This window comes from Notothenia rossii (assembly GCF_949606895.1).
Source record: "Notothenia rossii genome assembly, chromosome: 2".
Classification (NCBI taxonomy): domain Eukaryota; kingdom Metazoa; phylum Chordata; class Actinopteri; order Perciformes; family Nototheniidae; genus Notothenia; species Notothenia rossii.
In genome coordinates this window covers 27,984,825-27,996,192 of record NC_136904.1, presented here as the reverse complement: position 1 = coordinate 27,996,192, position 11,368 = coordinate 27,984,825, and the positions used below count along the sequence as shown (strand labels likewise).

The window sequence follows — 11,368 nt, the reverse complement described above, 5'->3', positions numbered from 1 at the left end:
AGCCCCTCAGCACAAAGCCACTTTTTATCCAGTCTCACTCACATGTTGAGAAAACCAAAGCTGGAAAACGTATACTAGTTATAAAAACGTTACCTTAATGCGGCTGCACATACAGTATAAACCTACGAAGAATTTGGGAATTTATAGATGGCACCTTGAATGGTAACCAGACATAATGTGTGTGTGAATACTGGCTTGTTTGGTAAAGCATTTTGTGTGGTTGCTAATAATAGAAAAGCACATTATAAGTGCATTTACCATCATGTTTGATGAAAAGAAGACGAGTAGAAACATGTACTTTGTTAGTATTCATAATAGTTTGTATACACAATGTATAGGAGCACCAATAAAAAAACATATTTTTTTCCAAACCTTTTTTTCAACGTTTTTTAAAAAGCCACAGATTTTTTTTCTACAGAAAGCAAAGAAAGCTCTGTACATGAACAAGCAACAACATAATTCCTCATCATGAGCTAGAAAGTAAACAACTCGGCTGCTCAAATTCATTTTCATCTCTGAAGCAAAAATAATAAAAAAAACATTAAAAAAAAAACAAGACCAGCTGCCTGCTGCTTACCTAGGACACTACGTTACACAAACAGCTTTTTGATATTTAAAACACAAGATATGTATAAGAAATGTACTTTTCAAAAATTGTGAAAAAGTGCAATACAGGTTCAACTGTTTACAACTCATTAGATTATTTCCCAAATGGAGTCCGGTCCTTTTTCTTCCCCCGTTTGTTTTCAATCATTTTTTTCCCAAAACGTGTTCCTCGTTTGTATCCATAGTTAAAATCTCTTACAGATATATTGACATTCATGACGATGTACATTTATGAGAAACATGGTATTCACAAAAGTAGAGCAAATGACTATGATTGCAAATGACAAATTCTTTGGGTAGAGGGTAATGAAAAACTAGTTTCTTAGATGAACTTTTTTTTTCTTTTTACATCAGATTTGTGTATAGAACAAGCTTCTTCTTTTTTTCATACAAAAACTACCATGTAAAAAAAAAAAATCCGGGAGTCCTATTTAAAAGGCCAACATCTTTGCTTCTTGTAAGATTTGTTAAAGAACCAGGGCATTTGATGAAGAACAGAAGGAAAAGAAACAGCAAACACACGTTGCTGTGGGAAAACGCACACATGGTTGAGCAGTACGGACACCTAAAACCAAATATTGGTTTTTGGGAACGACATGCTTTTGATCACTTCTCATACAAAAGATAACTTGTCTGTTGCAGGTGATTGATTGATTGATTAATGGGTGATTTCTTCTTTTTGCAGGGGTGGGGGTCAGCGCCCTGAGTCCTACTGTAGGTACCCCTGACCTGAGAGGGGATACTGTCCCACAGAACTACATAGAAACGCAGCACACCTCCGAGCAACATCTGCAAAAGCCAAGACGTCTCCAACATACAAACAGGTTGGTAAGGCTTTTAAAACGGAGCTCCCACATCAAACAAAAGACTGAGGAATAAAAGGTTTTTAATGTACATACTGTAGGGGACAACACTATGCCAGAGAAGAATGTACTGTAAAACACATCCGGCTTCTCTCCCCTTTTGATATGAAAACTGAGCTTCAGGACTCACTCTTAATCCCACCTTTCATCCAAAATAATAATAATGAAACAATGGGAAACATCAGAAGAATGAGGCAGTTTAAAAAAAACACAACATATGTACATGTTTATAAGGATATGTGTGTAAAAAAACAATACAATAACATAGAAAATAATAAAAAGTCATGGCACAATATATGAAACAAGGGGATAAAAACAGAAATAAAATGACAAGGTTTATGAATGTAGGCTTGTAAAGGGGGAGGGGGGGCTGATATCCAATGTTCACTTCACTGAAACGGCCCAATAGATATACAAAATGCACAAAGTAAACACTAATCAAACAAACACTGTGTGTAGACTGCGCAGAATGAGCACCAACATCAAAACCAGCATATTTTTGGACTTTCTCCTTTTGACTTGACATTGAAACCATTGACTCATCTTGAGCAAACGTTCGCCACAAAAAACCTTACATACATATTTTTGCTGAGGAAAAAATTCACAATCTTCCGGTTGAAAGCGACCAATGTTTTAAAGTTCATTGTCTCTGAGAATGGTTCTTCATAAAAGATGAAGCGCGGCGTCACTTTGTCTTCCCTCTCATGGCAATCTCCTTCCTGAGACTGAGCAAGGTAAGCCGAAAAAAGTTTCAGTCTGGAGTTTGTTTCTTTCTGCAAGGGGACGTGAGAGTTTGTTTTGGGCACAATAAGCAATTTTGTGTCCACCAGCATCTGGCTCCCAAGGTTCCTGTTTGGGTGTGTTTGTTTGACTTTAGAGTGTGTGTCTTTCCGTGTGTACGTGTGGATGACAGAGAAAGTGTGTGTGTAGGTGTGTGTGCGTGCTCATGGCGCTGTGGTGATGGCGTTGAGGTCCTTCATGAGACCCTCTAGGTGGGCCATCTCCTCGGTTAGCTCGTCAGGCTCGTAGCTCTGAGGGAGAGGAACAGGGTTACTGCGGGGGGCGGGGGAGGGGCAGGGTGCGAGGGAGGCAAGCACCTGGAGGCAGGAAGGGAGGAAGGGAGGAGAAGAGAGGAAAGGAGAGGAGGAGAGGGTCAGTCAGGGATCTTTCAGAGGATGGGGGGGTTGTATGGGTGGGATGAGGCGAGCTGGGGGATGGGTCAATGGGAGAGAAGCATCGTAAATGGCAGAAACAAAAAGAGGCAGCAGACAAAAGCAAAACATTCAAAAGAGACGCCAGCAGATGTTCAACAGCCAATCATGGATTAGGAGGCGGAGGAATAAATAAATGGTAATAAATAAAGTCATTCCAGTTATGGGGCATGTTAAGATTAGTAGTTAGAATTTAAATAAATTAATCAAAAGGCAGGCGACAACAGCATAACAAAATGGTGAGATTGAAGTTGGAAAGAAAAAAAAGAGAGAAAGAACAAACAGAAAATGTGGTTAAAACCAATGTCCAGTGGAAGTAACCTTATAATCCAGTGCCCAAAGAAAAAACATGGATTTGGAAGGAATGTGTGATAGGTATACTTTTAAAAGACAAGACTAAATAGTTACCAACCATTAGGCCTGACAATAAGACAGTCTGCATTTCTAAAAGCTGCCAGAGTGGGGTGCTATACTCACGCTGTCGACATCTTCCAGCATCTTGCTGGTCTCTGGTACGTCAGGGGCGTTGGGCACGGTGACGATCATCGGAGTTCGTGTCCTTCCTAGTGTTCCAATAGAGGCTGTTTTAACAACATGGGGGTGAGTAGGAATCCCTGAATGTGACAAACACGTGCACAACAGTGAGTGAAGGCAACAAATGAAAGTGAATCTAAAAAAGTGCTCTTGGAAGTGTAAAAAAACCGATAGCCTTGAGTCGCTTTCTTCATGTATCTGTCAAAAATAACATGCTATGTGAATACATTTTGAATGTGTCTTCAAAGTCTTATAGAGAGCAGATTAATGTTGTGAAAAATGCCATAACACAAAAATGTTGCAATAGGTGAGGATTTCTTCATTATGGTGAACACACACACTGAATTTTGTATCACATGCACAATCCTGATGCAGGAAATATTCTAAAGGTTGAAGTTGGTCACTGAGGCAAGTAGTGATTTCCAAATATCAACTATTTACTTTTTTAAGTAAGTAAAAAATAAGTTAACATAACCTTTAATTGTAAGAGAAACATTTATGTGACAAAACATAACAGTTAAGAATCGAAATGTAATGTCAAGCAAGTTCTCGATTGTTGTAATGCGGGTGAAAATATAAATAAAGAACTGTTGATTATCTGTTAATTTAATTCAATAATCTGTATCTAATGAATAATAATCACATGCTGCAACTTTTGGATTTATTTTAGATCCCTGGTGTGTGTGTGTGTGTGTGTGTGTGCGTGCGTGAAATATGAGTGTGTTTGCTCACCGGCCTGAGCGTGCAGCTGTGGGCTGGGCAGGGCGGACGACTCGTACGACGGATGGCTGCCGGCTGGGATGGCAGGCACGGCGAAGCTCTTGAGGGGGTGGGCGTGAGCGTGGGGGTGTGCAGAGCGGAGCGGGGGCAGGTTGCTGGAGTAGCTGGGCTCTTCCTCGGTGGTGGAGGAACCGTGGTAACTGCCCTCAGGTTCCACCATGATCTCCGAGGGGCAGGAGACCTGGGAGGAGGCGGTGGCTGGGGGGAGGGGCTCTGAACTGGGGGTGTTCCTCACCGACTCTGGAGGGGGGCCAAGGGGTTTGGAGAGAAATCATGAGCAGATGTTCACAGGCTCACAACTTTTTACATTCACAGGGAACGATAACCAACTTCATACTGTCACCTTCCAGCTAGCTAGAGAACTAATGCACTGCATTAGAGACAATGTATGTCTTATATCAACTTTGTACTGATTGTGTTTTCTATTTTGTTATTATTATTTTCCACATAATTGAACAAATCATTCAAGAGAATATTCTTAATAAATCTGCTACTCAATTAAGGCTTTTTATAGCAAATAATTCCAGCTTCTCCAATGTGAATATTAACTATTACTAGGGAAATTATGATGGGTATTATTCAGTTATTCTGGACATTATAGAGACTATATAGTTGACTGAAAAAATAACACAAATGTTCAGTTGAAGCCCTGCAATGCAAACAGTCAACAATAATCCATATGTTTTGTAAATGGAACAGCCAAGACATAGTCGAGCTCTCAGCTGTCACTGTAAATGAAAAACAGAGAAAAAAGTCTGACATGCGTCAATTTGGAAAAAGTAGAAGTTAGTAAAAGAGAGCATATAGAAACTTTTTCAGCAGGCAGGAAGTTCAGAAAAGAGAGGTTAGTAACAAAACCTTTGCAAACTACAACATGAACGCAGCCATATGGCAGCAGCATGTGAATGAATAAGAACATGATTGTTAAATGAATGAATATGACCAGTGTCCCCCTCTGTATGTCTCCTACTGTCCAGCAGGTGGCAGTGTCTCACCTGTAGAGTCCACCCTCTCTAGATGTGAGATGGGGGTGGCACAGGCGTGCGGGCGAGGGTGCCCGCCGCCCTGGTGGTACATGTAGCTGCGTGTCGGCGACGCCAGGCTGCCCATGTGATAATGGTGGTGATGGTTATCAAGGGAATGGATGGGATGAGCACTAATCACAGCTGTGAATGGAAATGGACATGGATACAAACACAAACAAGACAAGATGTTTAACAAGCTGTACAAATGATGAATGGCATGGAAATAATGCTGGTGAGATACACACGCATGCAGCTGTAATAAACACACTTGAATATTCTCTCTGTCAAAAAAATTCAGGATGGAAGACAAGCAGAAAAATAAATGATAACAATGATTATTTTCTAGGTAGCATGACATGGAAAGATAGATAGATTTGGAGATCTGTATTACGTTGTGCTCTAATCAACACGTTTTATGCGAAAACTTTCCAGATCGACTGTTATCTGTTCATTATGAATGACTTATCGCTCTCTCACACACTCACACACACTTACGCTGCGGCGGCTGTGAGTCAAAAGGCATCATCATTTTAGGCCTCATCCCTCGTCGTCCTGCTAGTGTAGACATGCTGTCCTCTGATTCATGGCCTAAAAGGTACGGTGGAAACCAGCCAATCAGAACGATTTATTTTGTGAATGATCCATCTGTGATCTTAGGATCCATTTGATATAATTGGGTTTTTGATCTCTAAATCTCACACACAGCACATTAACTAGTTACACTGAGTGGATTCACTGTACTGTGGAAGTTGTGATCATAACAATGGACATTATGTATGAAAAGCATGAAATGTGTTGCATGATAACCACAGAAAAAAACACCAGCAATCACAAGTGTGGACTTGTGAAACAAAAACACCATCCCACTTTCTCCATCCTCCTGCAGTCATCCCCCTGGAAGCAAACCTGGGGGTGTTAGCACATTTCCTGCCTTAAAACCAAACTGTTTTCTTAGTCCCCAGAATCTACTTTCCTGTCTGCCCGCCAAACTCAAGACGTTTGCTCAGGATTATTATGCATGTAATTCAAGCAGCAATGGTGACATTTCAATTTGATCCTTTCCCATAACATTTAAGTTAAATTCTTCCCCCCCTCGGCGAGACTGACCGCGGTAGGAGTTTCGCCGTTGCTGGAGGTGGGGGTTGTTCTCTAGGCTGCTGTCAGCCGGCGTGATGTCCTGCGAGGTGCGTGGGATGGGCGTTTCTGTCATCACTGGGTTGGGATCCGGCGACTTGTCCATGGGTTTGAGTTCCAGCCTCTCGTGGTGAATCCAAAGATCAGGGGGCTTCAGGTCTTTGGAGTTTCCCTTGTATTTGTGTGAGCCGTTTGAGGATTTTGAGGCAGCCCGCTTTCTGCAGAAAGAAAACACAGACGTATCAGTGAGAGACTCATCTCAGTTATAGAGAGAAGTACAAGCAAAAAGGGACGCATGTGGGGAGCTGTAGATTAGTAACCACAGTTGGAGGATGTATTTCAGGACTGTAGAACATGAAAAAGGACAAGAAAAAGTTCAAGTGTGGCTGAGTTTCTTACTTTTTCTGGTGGGACGTGGTGCGCCGTGTGCACAGGAAGGCCCCGACCACCACCACGATGATGGTGAAGGCTCCCACTGAGATGATGATGACGATGACCAGGATGTGACCTTCACTGTTGCCTCCAACCTCTGAATTACCTCAAGAGGAGAGAGACCGGATTAGACTAGCTATTGGATGCCAAAATAATATTGTACATCCACTAGTGTCTGACTAATAGCATCATAGCTGAACAGTATTGTTAAAGAAGGCAGCTGAGAAGAAAACCTTACCAACTGGATTTCCATCGCTATCTGGATGGTTTCCTGGGTGGCCCTGCTTGGGTGGCAGATTTGACGCTGATTCAAAATGGAAAATATATGTTTTAGTGAAACTCCCTCAAGTGTTTTCATGGCCTCTTATACAGTCATATTTATCCCTGAGATGCATTATATTCTGAAACGTTTTACAAGCACAACTAGATTTTGCTGGTCATGCAGCCAACATTTTCATCAGCCAAGAAGAAGGTAATCTCCAGAAAGAGAGATACACAAGGTGCAGAGTCAGCAGTGGAAGATAAAGTGTGAAGGGGGAATTTACCTTGGTCATTAGCCATTTTATCAGAGGACTCAGCTTAACAGGCCAAAGGAGAGCAGGGAGGGAGAGAAAATAAAAAGCAAAAAACAGGTTAGCGAAAAAGAGCAGATTTAGAGACAGGAATAAAGCAAGGGATTAGAGTTGTGAGGAGGAGGAAAGAGACAAATCTAGAAGAATTTAAACCAACAGCAAGAGTGTACTACTGACACAGCCAAGAAGATATTACAAGCAAAGCATCAAAGTGAAGAAAATTATAAAAAGTGTCCGACACTCAGTACAATAACACATACTGATTTTCAGTAAAAAAAGAAAATACCAAACATCCAAAAAAAAGATGTATGCGGCAACACCAAATGAAACCTGAAATGTACTCAGAGGTTAGTGTGAATTTGCTGACCATTAGTGGCAGTAATTTAGTCATCCCCAAGCAATCAACAAGGCATGGGAAACATACCTGTGTCTGCTCTCAAGACACTTTCTCACAAACAACTTAATCAGGAGGAGAAGTGTTAACTAGAAACTCATTTTAAGCCAGGACCTGATCTGGCAAGGCACTGCCGGTCATTAACATACCAACAAAACACATTCCCGGTGGAATACTTTGTAATGTGAAACTTGTATCATGTTGCTTCACATCATGAACTACGAACAGAATAGTAAATACCACAAAAAATGTATGATTCTGTCATCAAACTCATGTATCTGTTTCTCAAACTGAACTTCCAGGACTTCATTCACTCGTCCTTAACGTGTTCCTATATTTGACTTTACTTACTCTTTGGAGTTCGGAATTGTACAGCCTCAGACATGGGGCCCATGCCCTTTGAGTTTCGGGCCTGGATCTTGAAGTAGTAAGTGGTGTCCAGCGTCAGCTCCTGGATCTGGTGGGTCAGGCGGTTGCCAACCACTGGTTCGATAACCCAGTCATGGACCTCAGCGTTGACATCTGTACTGTAGTAGATGATGTAGCCTACAACAGGGAGGGTCAGGAAGAAAGACAATTCCATTAAGATACAGAGGCTTTAACGCTGAGCAAAGCAAGATCAACTACAATGCTTTTGTGCTATTTCCTCCAAGTATTGTGTCATATTATTACTCTGTATTGGGTTTATTTATCTCACTGAATCTCTTTTTGATAAAATATGTTTAAGACTGACGAGATCTGACCTCTCCTGCATGACAACAAGTAAAACAAATATTCCTTGGGACTTTGTACACGTTAATGATAAAACTTGAGTCTATGAGTGTTTCTCAATCTCGAGTAAAGCTGCTCCAGAGCCACTATTTCAAGCATACTGCGTCATCGAGTGCCGCCGAAGTACTGTTCCAATGTCCAGCATACTTGGAATTCTACAAAGCCCGGCGTACTTCGTTTGGAGAAATTTCGAGGCTGCACATGTGTAGACTCCGCGGTCTTAAAATCCCCACAATGCTTTGCGCACGGACCAATTTCCCCAAATCTGTGGCGGAACATGTAAGGCGGGGCCTCTCATATGACGCACACCTGCACACTTGCTAGCCTGTTCCACTCTTCGTTTTCCGAATGCCAGGAAGTATTCATGCCTCGCTTCTGAAGCAAGATGCTCAGAAGACATGTGCTACCAAGCAAGCGAACTCGAGATTGAGAAACACACTATCTATCTGAGTCCATAAAATACGTAACACACGAGACTTGGATACTGACCAGTGATCTTCCCGTTGGCCTCGGAGGGAGGCTGCCAGTTGACGATTATGGTGCGAGGTTTGTTCTCCTTGCTCACCACGGTAACGTCTTTCGGGGAGGAGCTGGGAACTGTTTAGTGGTGGAGTGATTGAGACAGGTCATTTATTGCTGATAAAAAACATAACATACAGTACATATTGTAATGCTCCATCTTTAACAACATATTTCTCTCATTAATTATGTTTCTATACGTCATGAATTAACTCATATATATGACATGCATATATATTGGATGTCTAATGTTTAGCTTAGCAAATATATTTTGGATACTGTGTGTGCCTTTTATGAGTTTATGTGATTTCTGTGTTTGTGTGCGTATTGTGTAAGAGGCTCTACTGAAGTGACAACCTAATTGTTATGACATTGTTTTCACATGTCAGTGCACAATGACCTTGTAGATAATATTTATTTGCACGATTGTGAATCAAACCCCTGGCTGGACAGAAATAAGAACTGGCTGTTCTCCTCACTTCTTCGGCAAAACAAAACATAATGTTTCACTTCGTTTTTTAAAATCCAAAGAATCTCAATCCAATAGAAATAAATAAATAAATACGGATAAATACGCCGATTGCAAGAAAATTAGCCTTTGTTTTTAATGTGCTGTTTATTTTCAGGCCACCATTAGCTCAGCAGTAACAATTTACAATGAAGTATGGACTCTGACACTTTAGTATTTGCTGTGTGTATATTGTAAATACAGAATAGCCAATTTAACAGTAATATAGTAACTAAAGGGAGATGGCAATCATTCACTGTTCCTCCGATGTTGTTTCAAGCTAAATGTAATTGAATCAGGAGAAGTATAATGAACCAAAACAAAATGCTTTTTGCTCTACAAGCTTGACCCCATAAAGACTCAGGTCTTGGTTGGCTCCTCAGGCTGATATACCCGGACATGATGCTGCAAATCAAGAGAAACATGAAAATGAAAAAATGTTTTGTTAACACAACCTTTTATATGTATTCTTATGGTTATAATTATCATTAATTTCTGATTCGTCCATTGGCGTATTGTGCGAGAAAGCAGGGTTAGTCCAAAGGGCTCTTAGTGAACAGAAGAGCAATACTTAAATTATATTCGCCAACCACCAATTGGCTGCAGGTTTCCTCAATTTCACTTGCGGTTAGTGTGAAATCTATTGATAAATACCTTCCATATTAACTCGATTAAACTATACTGTACAGTGACCGTTTGGTTTTCCGCAGGTCTGTCCTCTCCTTCCCTTCGGTCTGAAAAAGTGAAACATTACTTCCAGCCAGCCAGGGGCTCGTTACATTGGAGCATGTCTTTGTGGATGTGTACATTTGGTGTGTTTGTGCACAATTATTCATGAGTGTTTGCTCCTACTGGTTTCAAAGGTGGTGCCCTGAGCAGTCATGCTCCACGTGCTGGTGCGGCGCCCTTTGGTCACCATGACGGAGAACTCGTACAGCGTGTTTGGCTTCAGACCCGTCACCATGTGGTTCAGGCTGGTGGTGTTGGCCATCTGGAAACACACAGGCAAACACACACAATAAACAATCATTCAGTTTGTTTGATTGTAGATTACATTCACTAAACACAGATGAGGGATTCAGAAGTATTTTTGTCAGCACAGGAAAAATAATAGTCGAACACTTTTACTTGAAAAAATGACTACAATTAATATTTCACTATAAAAACAGCTGACATATTCTTCTCTTAATTAACTAAGGAATTCATTGTTACTATATCTCTGGATGTTGTGCAGAGTTTATTACACTCACTGACCACTGAGGGGAACCAGAAGCTTTTACATTCTGTGATGCTCTGTCATGTTTGGTGTGAAACATGATGGCACACTAAGACAAGTGTAGCCATTGTGAAAAAGCTTTACACTGCAGATTAGCATAACATCAAGTTACAAAACACAAGGGGTCTATTTCAAATTTCTACGGCATCACAAACTTTAAATGAGTCAGCAAGTCGAAAATAAACGTGGGTTATGTAACCAGTCATCTTGATGTGTGTTGTCCTGAGCTGGCAGGCTTGCTGTGGTTTGTCGCTCGCTAACAGCCCTATCTGTAACGTTGCGTGCTATCACAAAAGTGCAGTTCTCCAGCGGGGGATGTCACACAGAGGGCAGTGGGATAGGAAAAGAGAAATGTTCTTAAGAAACATGCTGCCAGTTTGAGAGCAGTTGTCTTTTCAATAATGTACAAGCTTGTCTGGCTAGACTCACATCAGAGTAGAGGACATGATGAACATTACAGCTAAGGCTTCACTGTTGGTTAGACTGGTCTCAAGGTTTACGTGCACAAATACAGTGTAGATTTCGGAGATAGGAATCCTCTGATTAATAAAATACACCAGAATAGACTTGTTAGAAGATGGAATTTGGTTATTGGGACAGAAAAATAATGAGCCTGTGAAACTCTTTAATTACTGTCAGAGGCAGAGAATCAAACCAATGTGAGCAAGAAGGCAGCAAAACCTGACTGCTGTGTGTGTGTGTGTGTGTGTGTGTGTGTGTGCGTGTGCGTGTGCGTGTGCGTG

The 11,368-nt window shown here is 41.2% G+C and overlaps 1 protein-coding gene across 17 annotated transcripts in view; it reads right to left on the bottom strand.

The window, feature by feature from the left end:
• Positions 1 to 1,475: 1,475 nt before the first annotated feature.
• Positions 1,476 to 11,368, bottom strand: part of neo1a (neogenin 1a) — a 167,547-nt gene continuing 157,654 nt past the window's right edge. For 5 of the 17 annotated variants that reach the window (XM_079664393.1, XM_079664408.1, XM_079664394.1 and 2 more), the window contains 12 exons: positions 10,202 to 10,340; positions 8,812 to 8,919; positions 7,903 to 8,097; positions 7,131 to 7,163; positions 6,824 to 6,889; positions 6,553 to 6,691; positions 6,127 to 6,371; positions 5,515 to 5,607; positions 4,990 to 5,160; positions 3,947 to 4,234; positions 3,158 to 3,294; positions 1,476 to 2,566 (listed from right to left, as the gene is read on the bottom strand). In XM_079664393.1, coding sequence (XP_079520519.1) covers positions 2,414 to 2,566; positions 3,158 to 3,294; positions 3,947 to 4,234; positions 4,990 to 5,160; positions 5,515 to 5,607; positions 6,127 to 6,371; positions 6,553 to 6,691; positions 6,824 to 6,889; positions 7,131 to 7,163; positions 7,903 to 8,097; positions 8,812 to 8,919; positions 10,202 to 10,340 — 1,767 coding nt within the window. In that variant the 3' untranslated portion in view covers positions 1,476 to 2,413. Of the gene's footprint in view, positions 2,677 to 3,157; positions 3,295 to 3,946; positions 4,235 to 4,989; positions 5,161 to 5,514; positions 5,608 to 6,126; positions 6,372 to 6,552; positions 6,692 to 6,823; positions 6,890 to 7,130; positions 7,164 to 7,902; positions 8,098 to 8,811; positions 8,920 to 10,201; positions 10,341 to 11,368 lie in introns of all 17 variants that reach the window. The other 12 variants (XM_079664395.1, XM_079664401.1, XM_079664405.1 and 9 more) reach the window with 11 other exon arrangements.